Below are 24,405 nucleotides of genomic sequence, written 5' to 3' on the forward strand. Positions count from 1 at the left end.
ATATATATATATATATATTTCGAGCAAACTTTATTCATAAAGCACTTGTCATGCTGCCAACAACACAAAGTGCTTACATAATAAAAGCTATTTCTCAGTCCATACCACCACCACCACACACACACACACACACACACACACACACACACACACACACACACACACACACACACACACACACACACACACACACACACACACACACACACACACACACACCATCCCCTACCAGCAAAAAACACCCATCCTTAGTGTTTGTCTCTTAACTGAATGTAGATATATAGAAATGTTAATATAAGTCAACATAATTTATCATAATAATAATTATTGCAGCACACAGACCACCGTTCTGTATGTTATGGAGCGGGACAGGACAGGGTTTAGAAGAAAAAAAGTGAGCATCTTTTTCAGTGTAGAAACCTAAGAACAGATCTTAAACTTTGCCTCCTGGGACGCTGGGATACCTGGTTGCATGGTCCACCTGGACCAGCTGACACTGACAGGATTAAGTCCATCCCAACCTGAGAAGTTCCAAAGGTGCCATCAGAGCAAGATACACATGACAGGCACACATACATGGATGCCTGGTCATTACAGTCCATTGTGCCAAGCCATTTGGTTACGATGAGCCAGTTCTTCATTTTGTTTGACTGACACAACTCGCCTCATTTAGTTCATCTCTAAAACTAAAATAAAGGGAATGTGTATACTGTGTGAAGGTGGACCATATGACTTTTCATTAGCGGTGAAATGCAGATTATAGTGTCAGTATATTAGTGTTCACCTGGGAAAACATTCCATAGGGAATATAAGTCAAGCTCTTGGAGCTTCTTGTGTCCTGCTGGTTTCCCTCGCCCTCGTCTTGTTGGGCAAACTTGCACCACTGAGCAGAGCACACATCTTCCACACATTCATGGTAAAAGGGAGCCTCCCACACATTGCCTCACTTTTTCATAAAAGCCCAGCCAGTCAGTACCCAAGATTTGTGGGTGTGTAAGGTTGGAGCTGACTGTGGCCTTAATCCTAAGCTTTTTGGCCCTGAATATAACTTCAGCTGACATCACAGTACTTGTGAATATCTCCATGCAAATACTTAATCTCCTCTCTGAAGGCTTTTACCAGAGTTCAGGTTCAAAAACGGCTTTGGTGGACCAGGATCAGACTCCAGCCCAAAATCATAATTTCACTTTGTGTACACCCACTTTGCCAGAGTTTTGGAAAGGTTGAGAGAGGGGTTAGTTGGTAGCAATCTTAATCATTCATGTGTTCATCGCACAAAAATTTGACGTTAAATTTGCTCCCTTTTTTCTTGTTGTTTCATTGCAGCTCCAGAGCTGGTCCTGAGAAAAGTTATTAACTTCGCCGACTGCACCGTCTGCTTGGACAAGCGAAATGCCAGCGGCAAGATCGAGTTCTACCAGGATCCTCTTCTGTACAAATGTTCCTTCAGAACACGCCTCCATTTCACATACGACAACATCAATTCAAAGATCCCAGCCGTCATCAAAGTGAGCAACTCCAAATTTAGTCACAAGAAAAAGTCAAAATAGTGTTTTGTTAATGTTCAATCTGCTGATAAAGCTCATAATGTTGTCCTGTCATGGGGTTTTATTGGTGATTGCAGCTTGCAACGTGAAAATCCTATGAGATACTTTTGACTCAGTCATTTTTGCATTTATTAATTTTCTACATAAGTATGCAGGAAATGCCACACAAGATGTCACTCGGTCGTTTGTTTTGACCTCAGGGAAATGTAGAAACAGTAAACTTTTGTCAGCAGGAGAGTTCATGCTCTTAATAACTATCATCTCTCATTTTATGGCTGATATTTCTGATGATGTGAGATTACAGGCGGTCCTTGGTTTAGGAACTAGTTCCGTTCCTACCGCTGCGATATAACCCGAAATTTCACATAAGTCGGATGTTTGTCCCGAAATACCCCATATTACCGCCTCGATCAGTAAATGACTATTTATGTACACGTATTATACACTGTATTAATAGAAAAACAGTATAATATGAACTGAGGCGTCGTCTCAGTCTCCGTGTCACGCGTCGTAAGAGCTTAGCTGGACCCTCGTAACTGCAAAACTTGCTCAATTTTTTTTAATTTATATTTATTTAATGAGCATTGTAAAATCAAAACGACTTAAGTTGAGAACCACATAACCCGAGGACCGCCTGTACATGGCATTAAAACAATGTAAATTACTTTGTTTTGACATTAATTTAAAAAAAACAAAAAAAACCAACAATTTTATCCAAGAAAGAATTTGTAAAAACTAAAAAGACTGAAGAATGTTTTCCATACAGACATTAAGTCATAATCTTTGTGGAATCAATATTTAATGAAAAAATGTCAAAGAAATATTTAAAGCATAACTGCATTCCCACGGCTGAGCTGAAGCTCAGATCGTCAGACCTGCTTCCTCTGTGCAGTGTCCAGGACTGGCCTGGCAGCAGGACTGTACTTCTCTGGAATGGTGGAAAAACGCTCGTATTTAAATGTTTTTAACCCAATCACTGTCTTCCCATGTCTGCACTAAGCTCAAGAAGCAGTGATGATGCCACAGTAAAATCATCCTAAGTGGGTCTGTGTTAAAGTGGATGAGCAAACATGCAAGAGTTTTGTGGCTGATGCTGTAAAAATGTTCATTCAGCCGAAGCACCAAACACACCTTCCTATCTGCACCACCTGGACCTTCTTCAAAACGTGATGGATTCATGGTCTGGGCCTCAGGGCACAGATTGCTGCTCTCTCTAATGTTCTTTGAGGTTGTTGAATACTTCTAGCCTTCTTTATGAAGCAGTCTCATCCACACACACACACACACACACACACACACACACACACACACACACACACACACACACACACACACACACACACACACACACACACACACACACACACACCAGAAATTTTAGACTTGCAGCATGTTAAACATTTTGAAATGGCGCCGAAATGACAAAATATAATAAAGTTGCACTATCCTTGTGTATGTTTTCTCAGATCCACACCATGGTGGAGAGCCTTAAGTTGTCCATAACGGATCAGCAGCTGCCCTTGTTTATCCGGATTTTGGAGCTGATTATTGCCCTCTACTACGGGGAGATAGGAGGACACAAAGACGGCGAGGGGGACGAGGGCATTATTAGAGAGGGAGGAGCAAGTTCACCTGGTGAGTAGTGTCGTATGTTATATGGCTCATCACACATGTATGTCCATGTCCATGTCATTCACAGGGTAACGACTACTGGTGTCTCTATTCCTTACAGTGTGAACTAATGTCAGAGCACTTTTAATGTCTCTGTGAAGGAAAGTAAAGAGGTGTAACTTTTCTTTTTGAGCATGTTAAACAAGCTTGATATAGAAAGGCAGACTTATTGACAACAGTCAGAACATATACATTACATACACGGAAAGTTAAGAGAAAAGCTCGTGGAGAAATGTTCTTTGTCGTGGGGGGTCCCTCCAACCAGCTTAGGCGTATAGCAGCAGAACTAAAAGGATGGCTCAGATAACATTGTTAAAATTTATGAGTAAATATTTCTTTTAAAGTGATATTTCTGGGTTTTTTTTAAAGGTGGATTAACAATAGTTAAAGTGCTCTGTTCAGGACTGACTGGCTCGCCAACTGGACAGGAGAAAATTTCACCATTTCAGGCAACTCAAACATTATATATAGTCGACTTTTACAATTATTTATTTTGACCTTATTTACTTTAGTATAGTTATTTTTCTTCCATACAAAAAAACCCCAATACGTTTATGAAATTTGACTTGTTTCTCCTCTGTCTTGAACAGTTGTTAAGTAGCGCGTCAATTCTATCGGTTTCTCCACACTTCCTGGACTTTTTCTGCTGTCTGCTGCAGGTGCGACTCTGAGTACTTATAAGTACTTATAAGTACTGTGGGACTTGTCTTGTTTTCCGTTTTGTAATTTTTCCAGCTCTCAGAAAAGTTAAGGAGTTCCTGACACAACCCTTTAACCCAGCTTTTTAAAATTTTATTTATTTTGTTTATTTCATCAGGAAAGTCCCGTTGAGATTAAAGACCTCTTTTTAAAGGGAGTCCTAGCCAAGCGGCAGCAAAAAGTATGAATTACAGCAACATCACAATTACAATGACTTACAAATAAATAAAAAAAAAACAGATACAGATTAAGAAGACTGTCTCAGATGCTTTCAATCTGGATTTAAAGTTATTCAATGAAATAAGTTCTGTTCATTTCCAATCCTTTTGCATCATGTGCCGTGTAGAAGGGCCAGAGAAGGCAAAAGCTGCTTGCTTCCCTCTCTACCCACCACTTAGCGCTGCTGCAGCTGACGTAAAACAACGGAAGACTCTGATATGATTCCTCAGATTGGATTGCGACAGCCCTTGTATGTAAACGTACTGTACACTCACTGCAGATACAGTATTTGAAATATGAAGCAGAGATTTCCACATAAGCCCTTAAATACCCACTAAATTTTGTAGAAATAATCTTTATACTTTTAATAAGTGCATTTACCTCCTTATAAATCCCACTCCATTACCTAAGTGTCCATTGTGTCTCTTCCACAAGTGCCCATCCTTGTTCTTGCCAAATACAACAGATCAAGCCACTGGTCCTGCTGTGCTAAATAAGCCTCTGTAGCACAAGGAGCAAATTATGGAGGACAGAAGTGGTGGGTAGAGAGGGAAGCAAGCAGCTCTCTCTAACTTGCTCCCTGCCTCTTGGCTTGAAACTTTCACTGCAAGTTGGCGGCGTTTCCAGTTCGGTGTCCAATGCCAGATGTAAGAGTCTGTGTCATGCTAGTGCTATGCAGAACCTCTGAGAATGAATTAGTATCCCATCACAAAAATATACAAGAGAGGACCAGCTCTTGGAACCTGAGCGCCCCCAGACCTTGTTATGCTGGAAGTAATTGACAGAGTAAAGAAGCTGAAGGGGGGGGGCGGCTGGGTGCAGTTGTGCGTATATGCACAGTAGTAGGCCATTGGGGGTGTGTGTGTGTGTGTGTGTGTGTGTGTATTGGGAGGGGTCCGAGCTTGTTCGTGAACTGTTTGTGGGTTTCAATCCATGCAATTTAAGGAAAAAAACTGAACTTTTCATAAAGAGAAATTAGAATTATATCTCAAATAGATTATTTTTAATGAGAAGAAACTCCTGGAAAGGTCACGCTGCTTTTATCATTGATAGTTTCTGAACCTTGTACGTGTATAATGTGTACTGTATAGTGACTGGCCAGCATACATGGTGATGTAAGTTGGCTGTAATTATTAGGAAACGATCGCTGTGACATTACTCATCAGACATGATATCTGTATTACATGCTGCACTTCATTACATTCACTTTGCCTGTCAGGTAAACCCTGTCTGGATATCCCATGTTCCTCGCCTCGCTGTCCTTTCCTTGTTCTTCCAGTGTGTGTTGGCTTATAATGTGGATTTTACTGGACAGAACGAATTCTCAGCGTAGTTCTGTATTTATTAAATGAGCGTCTTTATATACTGTGTGTTTTGTATACCGTCTTATTCCCAAACATTGATTTTCTGTGTTGAACTTAAATGAAACTACACAGAATGCAGTTTTAACATAGAAAACATCACATTTTGAAAGAGAAATGTTTGGGTTTTTTTTTTTTGTTTTTTTTTTTTAATGAAAACATGTCAGACTAGACGTTTGGACTCAAGCTCCCATGGTATGCTGTATCTAACAGCAGTCCATAAACATCTAGGAGCAGAGGAGGAATGCTGTCTCATTATTTTTTGATATAAGATTCAAGCTACTCAACAATCCAGTTTTTTTTTTTTTTGTTGTATTTTCTGTGTCATGATCGACCAAATGTTTTCAGTTAGTGAAAACTTCAGAGCACGGGGACTCTTCATGAAATAGATCCAGTGTATGGTTTAGCATTGTGTTGTTGAAATATGCAAAGTTCACTCTTCTCCGAACAGGGTCCACTTTGCATGTTCTGCATGTGACACGGTCACCGAGACGTCCTGCAGGTTTATTTACTAACAACTAGTTTTCTTTCAATGTTTCTGATTTAGCTTGTTAGTTTTTGGTTCTCCTGACAGTTGATGGTTTTGTCCTCCTGCAGAGGGAACATGAATCTAATGTGTATGTATATATGTGTGTATGTATAGGCGGGTGTGTATGCATGTATGTGTATGTATATGCATATGTATGTTTTTCTCTCTCTGTCTCTCTATATGAGGTGTTTTCTCTGTTTTCTCTTCTTTTCCGTTCTCTTTCTGTCCCTCTTCTATCCTCTCCGGTCCAGTCCGGTCCAGCAGTACAAACTCTGTAATACAAATCATTTTGCAAAATAAACAAGAAAAATAAAATAAGAATCCAGAATAACCAAAGGAAGCATAATATTTATTAAGCTCCCCTTGGCAAAGTAAATGTGCTCATCAGAACAGAGCATCCAGATAATCATTCTGATAGCTTAAATGCTGGACAAGACAAAAAAAAGTGAAATATTCAAAGTTTTCCTGAGAAAGACAGTTTCTAGATTGCATCATGTTGCTCTAAAATTTGTACATACTTTTAGCTGGAATTGTGCTTCTAAAGCTGCCATTTTCATGGACACTAAATTCAATTCAACTTTATTTGTAATAAGCCACTGCACAACAATGTTGCCACAGGGCACTTTACATACACAAATCAACATACACATCATTTCGAGCCAATTCATACATATCCTATAATAGAAAGCAACTGATTGCATCGAGTCATGACTTCGATCCAATCCCCCACACTAAAGCACACAACCATAAGAGATTCAGGCTGTTCTGCAGAATACTGGTAAAGGTTTGACTTTGTCGATAAAAAGATGCAGTATCCAAGATTCCCAAAAGGAATTACACATATTTCATTCATCAGACCACAAAAGTTTTCTATTCCACTTTGACTCAGTTCATGTTAAATCGGCTTTGGTTCAGAGAAGATGAAGGAAGTTTATGGATCGCAGATGGCCTCCTCTCTGGTTTAACCTGGACCTGGATTAGTGGATGGCACGGTGAACTGTGTTCAGACTAAAGCTTGTTACATCCTTTACGAATAGCAAGAATTTTGTTGTTGCTCTTGCACAAAAAAATATCTTTTGCATCTGGTCCATTCATCGTCCATAAGAAGCAGTGGGGAGGGATCAATACGGGCAGTGATGTCTGCTTTCATGCGCATTGAACCCTACTATTTCATATTTAGCGAGAAACTTTGTCCGCGGCACGGTGGGTTGTGCACGCGGTCCGTGTGTTTTAATGCCACATGTTGTAAAAATGTTCGTACTTTTTCACATCGATCAGCTGTTTCATTAAAACAATCTGTTTTACCTGCGTCAGCAAAAATGTGTAAACGACATCTTTCCACTTCATGCGTTTTTGTGGAAATCACGGTCATTTCCGATGTCTGACCCGTCACACTAGGGATGAGCCGATACCAGTATTGGTATCGGCTCAGTACCAAGCATGTGTACTTGTACTTGGTAATAATATAAGTGTACCGATACCACAACTGATACCACACTAGTTAAGCTAGCGCAGATGTGTGTGATGACATGTTTCGGACATGTTTTAAAAGAAATAAATGCCTTGAATATTAAAATGTCACATTTTTTGTTACACTAAAAGTGAGATCTTTGTTTTAAAACCACACATTTATAGTTGTATTTAGGTAAAATGTGCCAAATCAACTTATTTAACTTGTTAGATCTGTAATGTTAATATATCTGTATTGGTGAGGTAACTTCAGAAAGGATGGGTAATTTATTTCAACCTAATGAAATCTTACACAGTTATAACAGCAGTAATAACTATAAAAATGTTCACATAAACAGATCTGGTATCGGCAAATATCTGTATCGGCAGATATTCAAATTTCAGATATCAGTATCGGATCGGAACTCCTAAAAAGTCGATCGGTGGATCCCGAAGTCTGACAATACTTCTCAGAGCCGCACAAGAAAAAAACTGCATCCAGCTTGAGTGTGGAGAACTGTCTTCAACCTTGTCTGCGGAAACAAAATGGCATTATTTTCTTCTCAGGGCCTCAAGAACAAAAAGTTCTTGCCTCTCGTGGAGTTTGTAGCAGGTTTAAGATTTCTGGAAGTGTTTTTTTTAGTCCATGCAGTGAATTCAGTGTTTTGAATGTGTCTCTTCAGCACATAAATGTCTATTGATGATTAATTAAAAGTTGGCATTTTTATGATCAGGAACATTTTTTGTAAAATCCCTTAATAGTTTTTGGACAAAGATTTCTGCAGATTCCTGCTTTACTTCTCAGACTTTGCTGCTTTAAGTTGCTCTCTTGATATTAAATCATGTTATTAATTTGTCAATAATCAAATTACTTCCAACATGCTTCTCAAACAGTTTCCTTATAATACGCTTTACTTGTCAAGTCTTTCTCTGCTTTTATTTCGTCTTTCTAAAAGAATATGTCGCTGCTCTCAGATTCAAGATGAGCTAATATTTTACATAAAACTTTAAAAGGTTTTATTTCGATGTTTTATGCATATTTATCTTTGATAAAATTGCAAAAAAGTTATGTTTTCTTTAGATTTTCAAATTTCTGCTTCCTGTTTACATTTTGTACACCATTCCAACTTACTTAGCAGTGATGTACTGTGTGTTTTATAGATAATCTTTCACCTCATAACTGTGTAAAGTAGTTTTCCAGAGCTTTTTCAGGAAAAATGTTGATGTTTTTTGTGGTACAGTTATTGCTGTAAAAAAAAAACTCTTATGTAGGTGACTATGATTCAGTATGGCTGCATGTTATTAGTTTGACTGTTTTAAGAGCCAGCAGTCTATGTATAAATAACTTAAGTAGATGGAGAATGGGAGATGTTTTTGTATCAGTAAACAAAGTAACCTTGCCAGGATGATACAGCTGGTTTTCCTGCAGCTTGAAATCCAGGGAAGTCGGCGAGACACTGAAGCGGTTGGAAACACTGGTGACTTGCATATCTGAGTAGACCAGTTAGTCACCACAGTTAAAGCTGGATGGTTTCAACAAGTATGTGAAGAATTATGAACTGGGGACTGTGGTTGCTAAAGTGTGGCTGTGTATGTATGTGTGTGTGTTTGTTCACGAACCAGACATATGTTTGTGTTCTTGCATACATTTCTTTGTACACAGTGTCCGTGAGCATTAATATGACACGCTTTAGTTAAATTATTAACGAATATAAAGTCCAGTTATATATTTGTGCACAGTGTTTTAGATTGTGGTAAATTTTTTGTTCAATGGAGGGCTTTTCTTTTCCTTTCCTAGATGCCTATAAAATGGAGTGGACCATCACTCACCAATCAGAGGCTAAAGGCCTCCACTGCCTTGTAATTCATATTAATCTCTTTCATCACATTCAGAACTAAAGCACTTTAAAGACTTTCTATTTTTTTTTTAAACCCAAGTGGGGCATTAATTTCATTATAATGATATGTATACATCAGGCCAAAGCCAGTAATTGACAGGACAAGCCAAGAGATTCATCCCTCTTCTTTGTTTTCTTTGAAAGGTTTTTATTTGCTCAAAAAATGATAAGTTTTATATAAGCATTACTGAACTATGGCGAATATTCTAACGAATTCATCCATCCATTTTCTGCTGCTTTTCCGGGGTCGGATGGCGGGGGCAGCAGCCTAAGCCAGGAAGCACAGACTTCCCTCTCCCCAGCCACATTTGCCAACTCTGTGGGGGGGAACTCAAGGTGTTCCCATGTCAGCCGAGAGATATAATCCCTCCAGTGTGTTGTGTGCCCGGAGGCCTCACCAGGGAGATGTCCAGGAGGCATCTTGACCAGATGCCCTAGCCACCTCAACTGGTTCCTCTCGATGTGGAGGAGCAGCGGCTCTACTCTGATCTCCTCCCGGATGACCGAGCTCCTCACCCTGTCTCTAAGAGAGAGCACGGCCACCCTGCGGAGGAAACTCGTTTCAGCTGCCTGTACATGAGATCTCGTTCTTTCGGTCATGACCCACAGCTCATGACCATAGGTGAGGGTAGGAACGTAGATCGACTGGTAAATTGAGAGCTTCGCCTTTTTTCTTTTCTCATTAAGATGCCTCCTAACTACAGCTAATTCCGCATGCATCTCACACCCTGTCTCTTATCTGAGATCTCTCCAGTCAGTAAAAGTCAGTCTGATGTCGACTCTCATCTCTTGCTCAGTTCCTTTTTCTGTCTTTTCCTGTCTTCCTCAGATCATGTCCTCTCGTCTTTCTAAAATGTCTTTTCCATGGTCTGTGTTTAAAGCAGCCAGTATGGTAATATCCAGGTACTAGCTCATGATACAGAACATGAAGTGAAACTAAGCCTTTCAGGCCGGTTTGGTTTAAGTTACCTCAGTGACTTCTCTTTTTTCTTTATTTTATATTCTCTTGCCATAATTACTCTCCACCCTAACCACTCCAAGCAGATGGCTGCCCTCCCTGAGTCTGGTTCTGCTGGAGGTTCTTCCTTCCTGTTAAAATAGTGTTTTTTTATCTTTCCACTGTCGCCTCGTGCAGCTCAGGATGGGGGACTGGATCAAAGTCGATATACCGAGCCATCTGATGGTTTTCCTTAAAGGGGTGCTATTATGGTATTTGGAGTTTTCTGAGCTTTCTACAGTGTTACAGTGTTGAATCCTCATCAGACATGTGCACGACACTGTTTTTTATCACCTAAACGCATGTTTGAGTTTGAGTTCCAGCACACTCTCCGTTCGGTTTCCATGGCAACGAAAACGTGTCGTTTTAGAGAGTTTTTTCTACTTGGAAATCCTTGTGACGTCCCGGGGGATAAGGTTCGGTGATTGGTTACCTTCTACTGGTTAACAAGGGCATGTACAAATACATCAGGCGGGTGGAAAACGTGGGATAAAGTTATTTCCAACGATGGCTGGTGAGTTTACCAAAGAGAGACATCCTGCTGCATTCGTTGCTGTGGGTTGCTGTTTTCCACTTCGTTTTCAGGGTCTGATTCAGGTTCCAACATGTAGGGCTGTATGCTATGTGTTGACATTGTATTTTTTTTTTTTTTTATTGAGTTCATATTAGCCTAATCCTTCTGTTTATGAGATGTTACAATGACGGCGAAAGCAGGTGCGGTGGGCGCTCCTGATGTAGTGCAGTGGCGGGAGGCGGGGCTTAATGCGGAAGAGTCTCAATCCACTCGTTTCCCCCACAGGCTGATCTGACAGCCTACGGAGAGGGTCGGTCTGAAGTAAATAAAGCAATTTGTGGCAATAACTCGATCAATCCCAGCCCTTCTGGTCTCAGAAATAAAAATAAATTAGCCTGAAATGCACATAATAGTTCCACTTTAACTAGGCTATTTATTATTAATTAACTTTCTATATTTAAAAGGTTTGTATGTGGAGCAAAGACAAAGGAAGTGATGAATTGACACACAGACTACTCACAAAAAGTTTAGGATATTTGACTTTTTGTATAATAGAATGAACCTTAAAAGGACCATAACCTTTTGCTGATACTAATTTAACATTCTGTAAACATTTAAATGTGCATTTATTGCAGAACATACATCTCTAACAAGTTGATAAACCATCAAAAAAGAAAAAAAAAAAAATCACATTTTGATACAAAAAAGAAAAAAAAAAAATCACATTTCGATACATAAAAGAAAAAAAAATCGCATTTTGATACATCACCAAGATGGCACTTAATACATTACAGGTTATTAAGACATTGACATGTTATGTTGTGGTTTATCAAGCATCATTGTTGGTTTTTGTCTTAATAAATTATCTGAGATGAAAGAATAATCATGTAAAATTGCTAGGGTTTAATTTAAAATTAAATCAAATAAAATAATTTGTTTTAATATCTATTTAATAAAAAAATCAATATTGAAAAAATACATAGATAATAAAGAGTAAAAATTTATTAAAATTGGATTTTAAATTATAACCATTTTTAAATGTTTGCAAAACATGTTTTACAACATTGCAATATAAATATTATCTTTTTTTAAAAATTGTTTGATAAAATTTTATTGAATTTCATTCTATCTTAACATCCTAAAATCATGACATCATACTTTTTTGTAAATTTCACGTGAAAGTTGAACATCCCTAACTATTACGAGCCGAGTAGGTTGTTACTGAGGAATGGACGATGCGTGAAGAAGAGTGTATGGATGTGGAACTGTGCGCATGCTGTCTTAGCCTTAGTTTTTTGCACATGCAAATGAACATATTACTAACGGGGGAATAAACATAACCTTTCAGCAGGATGAGAGTAGCTTTTGCCCCACAGCCAGGTAAACTGGCCTTTTCTCCCTCTATAAACATGCAGGGACATCTACTGGCCTGTGATGGCAATGGCTTCTCTCACCCCTCCCACTGTCACTCAGCTATTCACCCCTCATTATATTAGACATGCCCTTTCGCTTAAAGACTTTGCTCTCAGGGATACAGACTATAACCACAGCAAATTGTATGATATGGGGCTTAAGGTCCATGTCAAACACAGACTTAGACATGTGCATGTTTAATTGTATCCAAAAGGGCCAGGCAGACCTTGATTGCTCTTGTGGTGAAGCAGTTAATAGGATAGTTTTGTTTCCCACCTGTGTGGCCATATTTCTTAACTCCATAGCGGCATACATTTTGCCAGCCCCTCGTTACTCTATGGGAACTTTTCACTTCCTTTTTTTTCGGTTAATACTTCAAGGTCTTCTTAAGTCACTCTGTCCAGTCTGTTTTGATCATTTAATTAGTAATTTAGGTTTTATTTTGATTACCCTCTATTTCAGACTTATGCTTCATCAGGCAAGGGTGTGAAGTGAAAGAGATTAACTCACTGACCTGACACCTCAAAGCCTTAATAAGCCACAAACAAAAAGGAAACAAGTAGAAGTAAGAGAATTGGACAGGGGGAGATAAAAAGCCATAGCATGGGATTTCCAACTGCCAATTCCCAAAGTGAAAGATTTAATTAAAATATGTCATAATTTTTTCACTGCCTTAGCCTCTGGAATTCCTAAACCATGACTTCACAGACAATATTGTTTTCTCAAAAAGGACATGAGGCAGTGAGGAATGGGATTACACATTCTTGTGTATTGACATCAGTTTCCTTTACCCCAACGTGCATGGAAACAGACATGATCAGACCAGTTCAGGGGTCAGTGTATGGACCAGAGGGGTGCATAGTGGTTTTGGGATCCTGTAAACCTCCAGATGATTTTCTGAAGAAAGGGTGAGGGGAACAATTTTGCTTGTCTTTTCTAGCGTACCCACCTACTCACAGTGTGTTGACCCCAAAGATCATCCCACTATATATGAGTCAACGCTACAGTCACTAATGAAACTTTGAGCATTATAGTTTTTACTCACAACCTTTGACAAAATACACGAGCCAGCCAGCTGTTGGTCCGGAGTGAGCAGCCCTGACCTCCAGGCCCAGTTCAGGCTCTTCTCTGTCAGGATGCTGGCTGACAGGCTCTGCTATCTGGCATCAGCTGAAATGGACTTCCCCTTCCGAAAGACAGTTCACGCAGTAGTGAGTTCATGCAGCAGACAAAGGCTTACACACCTGCAAGTTGGAGAACTGGCGGCAACTACTGTGAAAGTGCCTCAATCTGGTCTGTTTTTGTCTTTGCTAGACAGCTGAAACAACTTGCTTGCATTAAACTGCCCTGGAGGAATGGACTAGTTCAGTGTGCTGCCACAGGCTGAGACACCTTCATTATTAACAGTTGTCTCTTTGTATGACTGGATTGTTCTAAGAGCCTGCATGTTTAAATTCATTCGTTAGCTTGAGTAAAACTAACTCGGAGCTTTGATATAAAGTTGAATTTGTAAGCCTTTATTTCTTCTTCTTCCAGTCTTCATTGCAAATCTTCATTAAACCTGACGAGCCAAAGTAGATGTTAGCCACCATTTCCTTCCTCTTCCGAAACCATCGTCTTGAGTGTTTTTTCTTCATCAGGGATGGACGTCAGATTGGAGAGGTGTGGATCTGGCCAGTTCTCCAGCCAGGACTTCTACATGCAGACTGGGAGTCCTGAAGAGGCTGACCAGGGTTGGGTGTCCTGGGCTTGGTCTTTTGTGCCAGCCATCGTAGGCACAGAAGAAGAAGGGGAGGAAGGCCTCTATGAGCAGAGAGAGATGGGAGGACTTCCCAGCAGCCCCCAGCAACATGCAGCCAAAGACCCCATCGTTTCCATCGGTTTCTACTGCACTAAAGCTTCCGTTACATTCAAGGTAAATTAATGACTTTTTAACAAAACCCCTCTGCTTTGATTTAAATGTCACTGGATGAGATATAAAAGATGAAATGTTTTATAAGTGAGACAAAAAATTGTTTTTGTTTTGCTCAAGACTTTAAAAAGTCACAGCGATGCAATATGACATGAGAATGTTACGGCAGATAGTCTCATTTACACATTTTTACAGTGATGATCCCATCAGCATTGGCTACGTTTATGTGAGAGTTTTCATTCATTCATCATCCTAACCGCTTAGTCCGATGAAGGGTCACATCCCAGCAGTCTGTGGCAGGGTACACCCTGGACAGCTCGCCAGTCCATCACAGGGCCACACAGAGACAAAGAACTTCTCACACTCATTCCTAGGGGCAATTTAGAGTAACCAGTTAACTTAACATGCATGTCTTTGGATGGTGGGAGGAAGCCGGAGGACCTGGAGGAACCCACGTATACACGGGGAGAACATGCAAACTCCACACAGAGGCCACTAAGTGGCTGGTTTATTCCCATTTTAAGTCTGATTAATTCCTCTGTCATGTAAACATTAATTCCCGTCTGAGTTAATTCCGGTCGTTCTGCTCATGTTCGTTAACTTGTCCTGCCATGGTGACACACTTATTCTGCCTGAAGGAAAATGCTCGTCTCGAGCCGCTGTTGAAAATTAGAATAAAAATTTAATCGAAAACGGTTCTTATTAAGTGTTTTTATACGGTATAACCTAAAAGAATAGAAGCAGAAAGTGGAGTTTGTTTCTTTGTGGTAGACGTAAGTACGTCACGTCCACCCTCTGTCCAATCAGAACCCTTCACACCCCCCAGGTGGGAAGCGGAATCAGGTGATTAAACATGTTTTCCATGTGAACCTCAATTTAGAATTACTATTTCCATGTGAATCCTGAAGGAGAATACTTTCATTTGGAATAGTTTAATTTGGAATAATTAAAAAACATGTGTAACCGTAACCGATGTTAGAATCCGTGTCTCGCCAGAAGGACCGGGCTGACCTTTCGGCGTTTGGATAACCGAAGTCACAGCCTCCCTAGTTAAGAGTTTTCCTCCTGGCTACGTTCTAGTCTATTCACCCCAGTGCCCACGCCAAACCTGAATATTTGCGTTTCATGGTCATTTTCATTTGGAGTCCAACAGCTTTGTCCTCAGGAAGTTTCAAGTCTCCCCGTCTCTGTGTGCGGTATAATGGAGGGTACTTTAACCACTAACTGGCGTCTCGGGTCACATTAATGTTTTAAACATTATACATGGCATGAACACTATTCAGAAATAGATCCCAAACTTTAATCCGGCCAGCTCACTCAGAATACTTGGAATTCATCGTTTCCCCTCAGATTCAGGCTCTACATATCACGTTACCGGTGGGGCATGTTTGTCTGTTTTATGCGTGTTATTCCACACACGCCCCAGGTACTGCTTGAGCATGCATGTGTGTGAGAAAGAGCGCACATGTCTTTGACTCAGGTCACATAAACTTTAGTGTTTTTCTAATAATGTTTAAACTGTTCCTGTATTGTTTGAGTTCTTTTAATCAATTAATTGCCTCTGTTCTGGAGTAATTGCAGACAGCTGAAAGGATGGTTTTTTAAACGTTCTAGTCTCTTTCCTACAAGGAAGTATTTAGTTTGAAGGAATTTCATGTCTTTGAACAGCCCCTGACTCAACCTGAATTTGACACGGATGTGAAATCAAAGACTTATTTTTAGATTGCTGACACACTCCTCCCCAGAGCGCCCTGATCAAAGGAATATGCGATCTGATTTATTGACTTTTACATGAATAATCCGCAGTTCATCGCTGACAATTTGGTCTCCACAGCTGCCAAACTTTGACTGCATTTAATGGCAATTTTTTTTCCAAACACAATGTTTCGTCGTGTTTGAAATTTGTATTCATTCTTGCAGAGTTTGACTCATACACGATCTTTTTCACCTTTTATCGACTGATAGATTTTTTTTCTGTGTAGATTCGCTTCAGTCAAAATCTTGTGCTTTATGATCTGGATCTGAGGTGTAATTACAGGAATGTAGAAGTGATGGTCATGACAGCAGCAGCTATGTATGAGTGTCTACGTTAGAGTTTATCTCTGTTATTTCAGATTTATGTTTTAATCACATTCTTACAGCTTACCTGTATTATCTGTAGTTTTTCAGCTTCTTTGCGCTTGCTTAGTCACAGCAGGGTAAATATTTAACATCCTTATTCACCATTTTGCAGAGAGATTGACAGTTCAGGGTGGAACGGTCCCTGCACGTTATTAAACTCTCAGGATCCGAAGAGGGGAAGGGAGTGAGGGTGAAAGTCTGCTCCATCACAATAATAAGCCACAGCTGCTACTTGCTCTGCACCTGCTTCCTGTGTTAAAGCTGAAAGGGTTGGGGCCTGTGCATGCTGCCCCCCACCCAGATTTTAAAGCAACCTCAGAAGCCTTGCATTCTGCATCGTCCTCCCCCCTCAGTTTGCTAGCTAGTTTCTGCAAGGTGTTTAGCCTGTTTGTATGTTTCTTTTCCAGAATTAAAGCTTGAATAAGTAAATTCTCTCGTTTTTTTCTCAGTTACTGTAGATAGCTACTGAACAGTCACTTGAATGCTGGCATTTGCCACTTGATTAATTGATGGATTTATTCTTGTTCTCATTTTTGTTTGGGTAAGCTCCCTTAGAATCACAGAGGCGTGTCTGTTTGTTGGATAGCTTTGCCAAGAGTCCATGGTTGAAACTGAAAAGGATCAGACAGTCACACGGCTGGTGTTTAGCCTTCAATCTAAGAAAATAACTTTGCACACATGATGAGAAATAAGGTTCATGGTTTCTATGATCTAGTTTTATGACATTAGATTACTGAAGTGTCAGAGACATTACTGTCCTTCCCTTCTGTTTTCAATCAGACTCTATCAGCATCTTTATCATTTATCAGGTTTTCTTCACTTTTTAATAAATATTAAATATTTAATCATATATATTTTTAGATAAGCAGGGCCTTATGGGGGTGGCAGTGGCTCAGATGGTGACCTTGTGACCTGACAAGGGTACAAGACACCCCTACGCTGCTGCAGCCTAAAGGACGACACGATTGTTCTCTGACGGCCGGTCTCAAGCCAGATAAATGCAGAGGGTTGCGTCAGGAAGAGCATCTGGAGTAAAACATGTGCCACTCCACCTCTGCCATGATTTGCTATGGTGACTCCTTCAGAGCGGACATGCCGAAAGAGAAACAAGAAGAGTACAACAAGATTTTAAAACCCTTACTCCTTTTTTCTGGGTTTTTTCTCATTAAAATCACTTTTATTCTCTACTTACTTCGCTGGCTTTACTGTCAGAAATGAGTTTATGGTTTATAGCAGTAATCTGGATGTGAAGACTCCAGAGCGAGCAAGCCTTCCCAGCATGGCTTTTTATCCACTCCTTCCCAGTCTGTGTAGACTGGAAGCCAGAGAGCCACCAGAAGATTCCTGCACCAACACTGTATGGCAGTGTCCTCACGTTGATGTCGCCAACACACGACCATCTTCCACTGATATTAAGATGAATTTTAATACAAACACCTGTCAGTAAACGAAATATTTCCTTCTGATTTGTCCCAGCTAACAGAAACGCAGTCAGAAAGCAGCTACTACAGTCCTCAGAAGGTGAAGTCCAGAGAGGTCTTGTGTCTGGAACAAGAAGGAATCACTATTGAGGTAAGACTTTAACATTGGTCAGGTTGTCTGTGATCATTGTTCTGGGACATAAACACTTCTTGGATTATGGATTAACCTTTACCACTTTAAGATTAATTTCATTACCTTTAATGAAAAATAAGTGTTGCATATAATAATGGCAATCTACAAGACGATTAATAACTATTTAGTTTATGTAACCAACAGCTAACAGAGGAATGTGCAAGAGAGTTTTGTGGTAAACAAGTTATATTTATCCTGACATAGAATTGAAGTTTTTTTTCCCGGTTCATCACTTGTAAACGGCAGTTAATGGTGGCAAATGCAACCACTGATAACCAAAGTAAATATTAGCTCCCAGCAATTAGCTGGTTAATATCATGGGCTGACTTTAGCACACGTACGAGACCTTCAGTTCACCTCCAAGCAGCCTTGTTCCTCGTCATGGCTTAAGCAGAGCAACAAACATCTCCGTCTTCCCTTTTGATCATTATTACTGTTATTATCCATTGCTTCATTGTTAAATGGAGGGTTCTCTTAATTCCTTTTGTAGAGTTTAAAAGATTTGCCAGATCCCTAATTTTCAGTCTGTTATACATTCAGTGCTGTCTGAGTCGAATCCAAGTCTGATCATTTCTGCATCCCCCTCCCAAAGCACTTTTTCTCTGATTACCTGTTCAGAAAAGGAGAGTTTCTTTTCTGCTTTAGGGTTTCTACCAGATGTGAATATCCAGAGATTTCCAATTTCTATAATTTATGCTTTTTCTGGAAGGGAGAGGGAGAGCTATTGGAACCTAAACCAAATGTGGGAGTGTTGAAAGGCTAGTTGAGCAGGAGAAGTAGGCCGTGCAATGTTTGTGTGGTTAAATATAAAGTTTTATTTGATTCTCCTAAAAGCTATCTGCTGGGTTGGCCAAAAGCATGGGAGCTACGCAGCCAGTCAAAAGTTTGGACACACTTTCCCATTAAAGCCAACGGAGAAATGATGTCCAAACTTTTCACCGGTAGTGTACACCTTCCTAGGTGGTTCAAGAGACTCCTGGATTCCTACCACTAAACAAGAATACTAGTCAGAACATAGACTGGCTGCCTGCTCCTACTGTCACAATGAAATGAGTCCAGCAGCACCAATAGACCATATCGTTGGTGATCATGGTGATCTGTCTACCTGACAGGTTATGCTGTCATGATCTATCATGGTTTTACATCTGTCTGCTGCTCTACTGCTGTGGCTTTACTGGATCTCAGTGGCTTCCTCTTTGCTGAGGAAATAAGTTTGAAGCCGACCGTCTCATTCTTGTGGCTGATCAGCAATTCTCTCCTTTAACAAAACACAGCAGTATTTAAAGACATGCTACAGAATTTTTGCCATTTTCCTGCCACGCGCCCCCTAACGACGGCTAATTTTGCTAATATCCCACCTGACCTGTTCTTTATTTAACTGCAAAGCAAAATGTCCCGGATGTAAAAGTTGTATAGTGTCAGTTTCTTAGCCTCGGGAAGCTGCTCTAGAAAGCAGCTCTAGAAATGCACATGATAGATGCCACTGTGTCATCGAACAAGTTTGGGAGGCGGAGTTTTACAGTGTGTTCAGACCAAACACGTTTTGAGCATCGAGAGCGGCAGGTTTCCATGTAAAGTCTATGGGGAGGCACGGCAAGGGGGCGTCAAGCTTTCTCGCGTCGCGTTTTGGGCGTCGGCGAAACGCGCGTCAAAAGCCAGAGATGGACAAAGCTGAGCTTTTGCCGCTCGACGCGGGGCGTCAACCAATCAGAGCGATCAGCTCGCAGCTCCTGGAGGATCCCTGTGGTGAACCCAGACACAGGGCTGAGACGCCATTACTCCGTGCAATATTTAGGAAGACCATTCATTGCTAAAAAGCTGAATGTTACTGATTTGGCAACGTAGCAGGATACGTTGCCTAGCAACGCTTTGTTTGGGGGCGGCGGGGGCGGCTCTCTGCTGAGTGCGGCTCTTGTTGCATTAACACTGACTATCACTGCCCTACGACAACGTCCTCCAGCTTTATTTATTAAATAAAACCATGCCATCTCTCTACTGAATCCGCCATCATTCAAACTGACCGGAAGGAAAGCGCCGCCTCCCTCCTCTCTTTTCTGCTGCGTTTACCGCTCGCGGCAGGAGCGTTGGGAGCGTTTTGGGCGTCGGACACAAAAGTGGCAGTTTAGTGACCAGCGTCGAGCGTTCAGCGTTTTGAGCGTTTTTGACGCTCAAAACACGTTTGCATAGGTAACTCAAAAAGTTACCTATGCATCTTTAAGCCAATTTGTTTTTTTTTAAAAAAGGATGCTGCGTGAAATGTGAATTAAAATACCCTGCAAGTGAAGTGTTCTGTACACCCACAAAAGGACATGTAAGGCTAAATAGCTTGAACCTTTTATGAAACATGTCACACTTTCAACATTTAATCTTGATTTAATAGCAGATCTACATTTAGAAAAGCTTCTCTGCTCCTCAATTATGAACTTCCCATCTGCCGACATGTTCTTTTGCAAATGCAGATTTACTGTAATGATTAACGATATGAGTCACTGCTGCAGCAGGACAAGTAATTTTGAGGAACTGCTGAACGCAATCCTGCAAAAAATGCCATAAATTGTAAGATATTGCTACAGATCCCTTTATGCACTACGCCTCTAGTACCCATATTTCTACCCTTTAAGTGGTTCGCAGACTTCGTCCTTTCCCTGTCAAGTTTAGAGTGAAACTATTTAAATCCTTCGTGTTTTTCCAGGTACTCATGATGGGGGAGCCCTTCTTTGATTGTCAGATTGGCTTTGTGGGCTGTCGGGCACTCTGCCTGAAAGGCATTATGGGAGTTAGAGATTTTGAAGAGAATATGAACCGACGTGAAGAGGTAAGGACTGAATTTAGAAAAAAAAAAACATCATTTAAAATCTCCAGGAATAGCTTTTAGGATTATTATAAAATCTAAAGCAGTGTTTCTTCTTCGTCTTCTTCCTTTTTTATTTTATTCCAGTAGTAGTGTTGTTTTTGTCTGGATCTGGACATGGTGGCTCTTGAAACCCCTAATCTGTGATGTGTTCTCTGCAGGATGCCATGTTCTTCAGCTGTGGGGACAGCCTGAATAGTAAAGGGATGACTTACCTTACCAACTCTCTTTTTGACTACCGGAGTCCGGAGAACAACGGTGTCAGAGCTGAGTTCATCTTGGATTCTGCTAATCACAAGGTCAGCATATATTTCACTTGATTATGAAGATCAAGAAAGTTTGGTACTTTCAGCTACACTGGACATTTAAAGAGGGATATTGCTTGTGGTTGAGATATGGAAAGGGATCTGGTGAGGAGGCTTTCATGCAGCGGTATCCAACCTTTGGTACCTGGACCACCATGCAGGTCCCCTAAAGAGCACAGGGGGTCCTCAAGGTTTTGATAGTTCAGAGCCAGTGTGATTTAGATTAAAGCCATGCACCGACAGAGACGAGTTGAGGTGTATTTGCTTTAGTTTTTTTATCATTTGTGTGTTTTTTCCACTTTCATTTTGAGTATAACTCCAAATCCAGACCTCCATGGGTTGATACATTTCATTTTCATTGATAATTTTTGTGTGATTTTGTTGTCAGCACATTCAACTATGGAAAGAACAAAGTATTTAATAAAAATATTTCATTCATTCAGATCTACGAAGTGCTACCTTAGTGTTCCCTAATTTTATTGAGCAGTGTAAATGTGCTGAACAACATGGTTATGCAGATAGGTGTGGATGGATTTGCTTTTGAAAAGCGAGGTTGTGTGAATATTCAGTTTTACAAAAGCCTGGCTGCGTGTGTACAAGTCCTAATCAAATTTGTCAACTCAGCATGAATAATGCAAATGATAATTAATTACAAATATTAAAAGATGATGTTTTCTAATAAAACGATGCTTCTTATTGGATTCAACTGGAACTGTTCAAATAAGCACAATAAGTCATAATAAAGCAGTTTATAAGAGAAACTAAAATTAAACATGATCTATGTTGTTCATCTGAAAAGGCTGCAGTAGTTTAGCAGTACTAGTTAGGTACATCATCTGCCTGCTTAACTGGCGTTTTGTCCTCCAGATAATCCAGTATAAAGTTAATTTCCCACCAGTCACTCAGTTGCTGGTTGGAATGTTGCTGCTATCTGAGAAGTGGTGTTAAAGCCATTGTCCCCGATAATTCTCTGCTGCCTTCATCAGCCCTCGGAGCACAAGTGTTGACTCTGCCTACAATGTTCATGACCCTCAATAAAGCAGTTGTTTGGACATCCATCCATCTCCCATCCATCCTTCCCTCCCTGCGTCCATACTTGAAAGTCTAAGTCTGAAAGGTTTGAGTGTTAATTCATTAGCGATTTTGAAACCAGCCTGGCTTTGATCCAAAAGCATGCCACGGCCATTAGAGCCAAAGACATCCCCTAATAAATATTACTCATTAACCTGTCTCCCTGATAAGGTGCTGCTGAACTCTCTGTCTGGAGGCGTTTTGGGTAAACATTGGGTTGGGAGCTAAAATGTATTGGGGCCCCATCTTATTCTTTCCAGTGGTTTGTTGTCAACAAGGCTTTAAACTTTACTATATCAACTAAACTGAGAATATCACTGCTTTAATTATGTTTGCATGCTCACAACAACTACCTTACATAATCTAACCATGTGTCCCAATTCAGGGTCTGCACACTTGGAAGTGCAGATTCCCATATGTCATTGTGGCGCGCCAAGGGCTGTCCCAATTCAAAGGCTCCTTCAAATCCACCCTACTTTGTTTGGCTCCAGATGAGCTTAAAACGAAGGGTACAAGTGATGCTCTTTTGCCTCAAAATTCATTGCGCAGCTGATGAAAATAATTAGCAGCAGCTTGCCGTCGAATGTACCACACCAGCAAGACCTTTTTTTTTCTGTATATAAATACATATATAAACACACACATCTGGCTCAGCAGACAAGCTGGGACAACAGCGGCATTGTGTCCAATAACCATAAATGAATTTAATTGCATGCATCTAACAAGGATTCATTTTCACTGAAGTTAATGTCAGCTGGACAGGATGAGTTGTAGGCCAGAGCTCGTCTGGGCCGCTCCCTCCATGTTTGTAATTTAGTCACAAAGGTAAATGAAAATAAACAGAATTAAAATTACTGGTGCAGTTTTCTGTCATTTAAAAATATATTTTCGTGGTTTTTTTTGTTTTTTGTGAAATAACTAATCAATAATTAGATCAAGTTGGCATATGTAGTTGCTAGGCAACAGAGGAGTGGAGCACTATGTGTTATTCTCATACACTAGGTAAGGCGGCTCATTTCACTAACTGTAAGCTCAGGCTCAGAAGTGTGCAGACTACGTAGAAGACTTCGTATCCTATGCAGTCTGCATACTGCGAAGTGTGCAGACTACGTAGAAGACTTCGTATCCTATGCAGTCTGCATACTGCGAAGTGTGCAGACTGCGTAGAACACTTTGTAACTTAGGCGGTCTGCATACTGCGAAGTGTGCAGACTACGTAGAACACTGTAACTGAGGCGGTCTGCATACTGCGAAGTGTGCAGACTACGTAGAACACTGTAACTTAGGCGGTCTGCGTACTGCGAAGTGTGCAGACTACGTAGAACACTGTAACTTAGGCGGTCTGCGTACTGCGAAGTGTGCAGACTACGTAGAACACTTTGTAACTTAGGCGGTCTGCGTACTGCGAAGTGTGCAGACTACGTAGAACACTTTGTAACTTAGGCGGTCTGCATACTGCGAAGTGTGCAGACTACGTAGAACACTTTGTAACTGAGGCGGTCTGCATACTGCGAAGTGTGCAGACTACGTAGAACACTTTGTAACTTAGGCGGTCTGCATACTGCGAAGTGTGCAGACTACGTAGAACACTTTGTAACTGAGGCGGTCTGCATACTGCGAAGTGTGCAGACTACGTAGAACACTTTGTAACTTAGGCGGTCTGCGTACTGCGAAGTGTGCAGACTACGTAGAACACTTTGTAACTTAGGCGGTCTGCGTACTGCGAAGTGTGCAGACTACGTAGAACACTTTGTAACTTAGGCGGTCTGCATACTGCGAAGTGTGCAGACTACGTAGAACACTTTGTAACTTAAGCGGTCTGCGTACTGCGAAGTGTGCAGACTACGTAGAACACTTTGTAACTGAGGCGGTCTGCATACTGCGAAGTGTGCAGACTACGTAGAACACTTTGTAACTTAGGCGGTCTGCGTACTGCGAAGTGTGCAGACTACGTAGAACACTTTGTAACTTAGGCGGTCTGCGTACTGCGAAGTGTGCAGACTACGTAGAACACTTTGTAACTTAGGCGGTCTGCATACTGCGAAGTGTGCAGACTACGTAGAACACTTTGTAACTTAAGCGGTCTGCGTACTGCGAAGTGTGCAGACTACGTAGAACACTTTGTAACTGAGGCGGTCTGCATACTGCGAAGTGTGCAGACTACGTAGAACACTTTGTAACTTAGGCGGTCTGCATACTGCGAAGTGTGCAGACTGCGTAGAACACTTTGTAAC

At 40.7% G+C, this 24,405-nt stretch overlaps 1 protein-coding gene across 1 annotated transcript in view; it reads left to right on the forward strand.

Annotated features, from left to right (window-relative positions):
* The window catches only part of vps13b (vacuolar protein sorting 13 homolog B), a 433,420-nt gene that overhangs the window by 36,013 nt on the left and 373,002 nt on the right, over positions 1–24,405 (forward strand). The window contains exons 6-11 of the mRNA XM_079241403.1: positions 1,327–1,508; positions 3,014–3,182; positions 13,938–14,212; positions 17,807–17,902; positions 20,637–20,759; positions 20,957–21,094. Coding sequence (XP_079097529.1) covers positions 1,327–1,508; positions 3,014–3,182; positions 13,938–14,212; positions 17,807–17,902; positions 20,637–20,759; positions 20,957–21,094 — 983 coding nt within the window. The remainder of the gene's footprint in view (positions 1–1,326; positions 1,509–3,013; positions 3,183–13,937; positions 14,213–17,806; positions 17,903–20,636; positions 20,760–20,956; positions 21,095–24,405) is intronic.

Source organism: Telmatherina bonti, assembly GCF_933228915.1.
Source record: "Telmatherina bonti genome assembly, chromosome: 5".
Taxonomy (NCBI): domain Eukaryota; kingdom Metazoa; phylum Chordata; class Actinopteri; order Atheriniformes; family Telmatherinidae; genus Telmatherina; species Telmatherina bonti.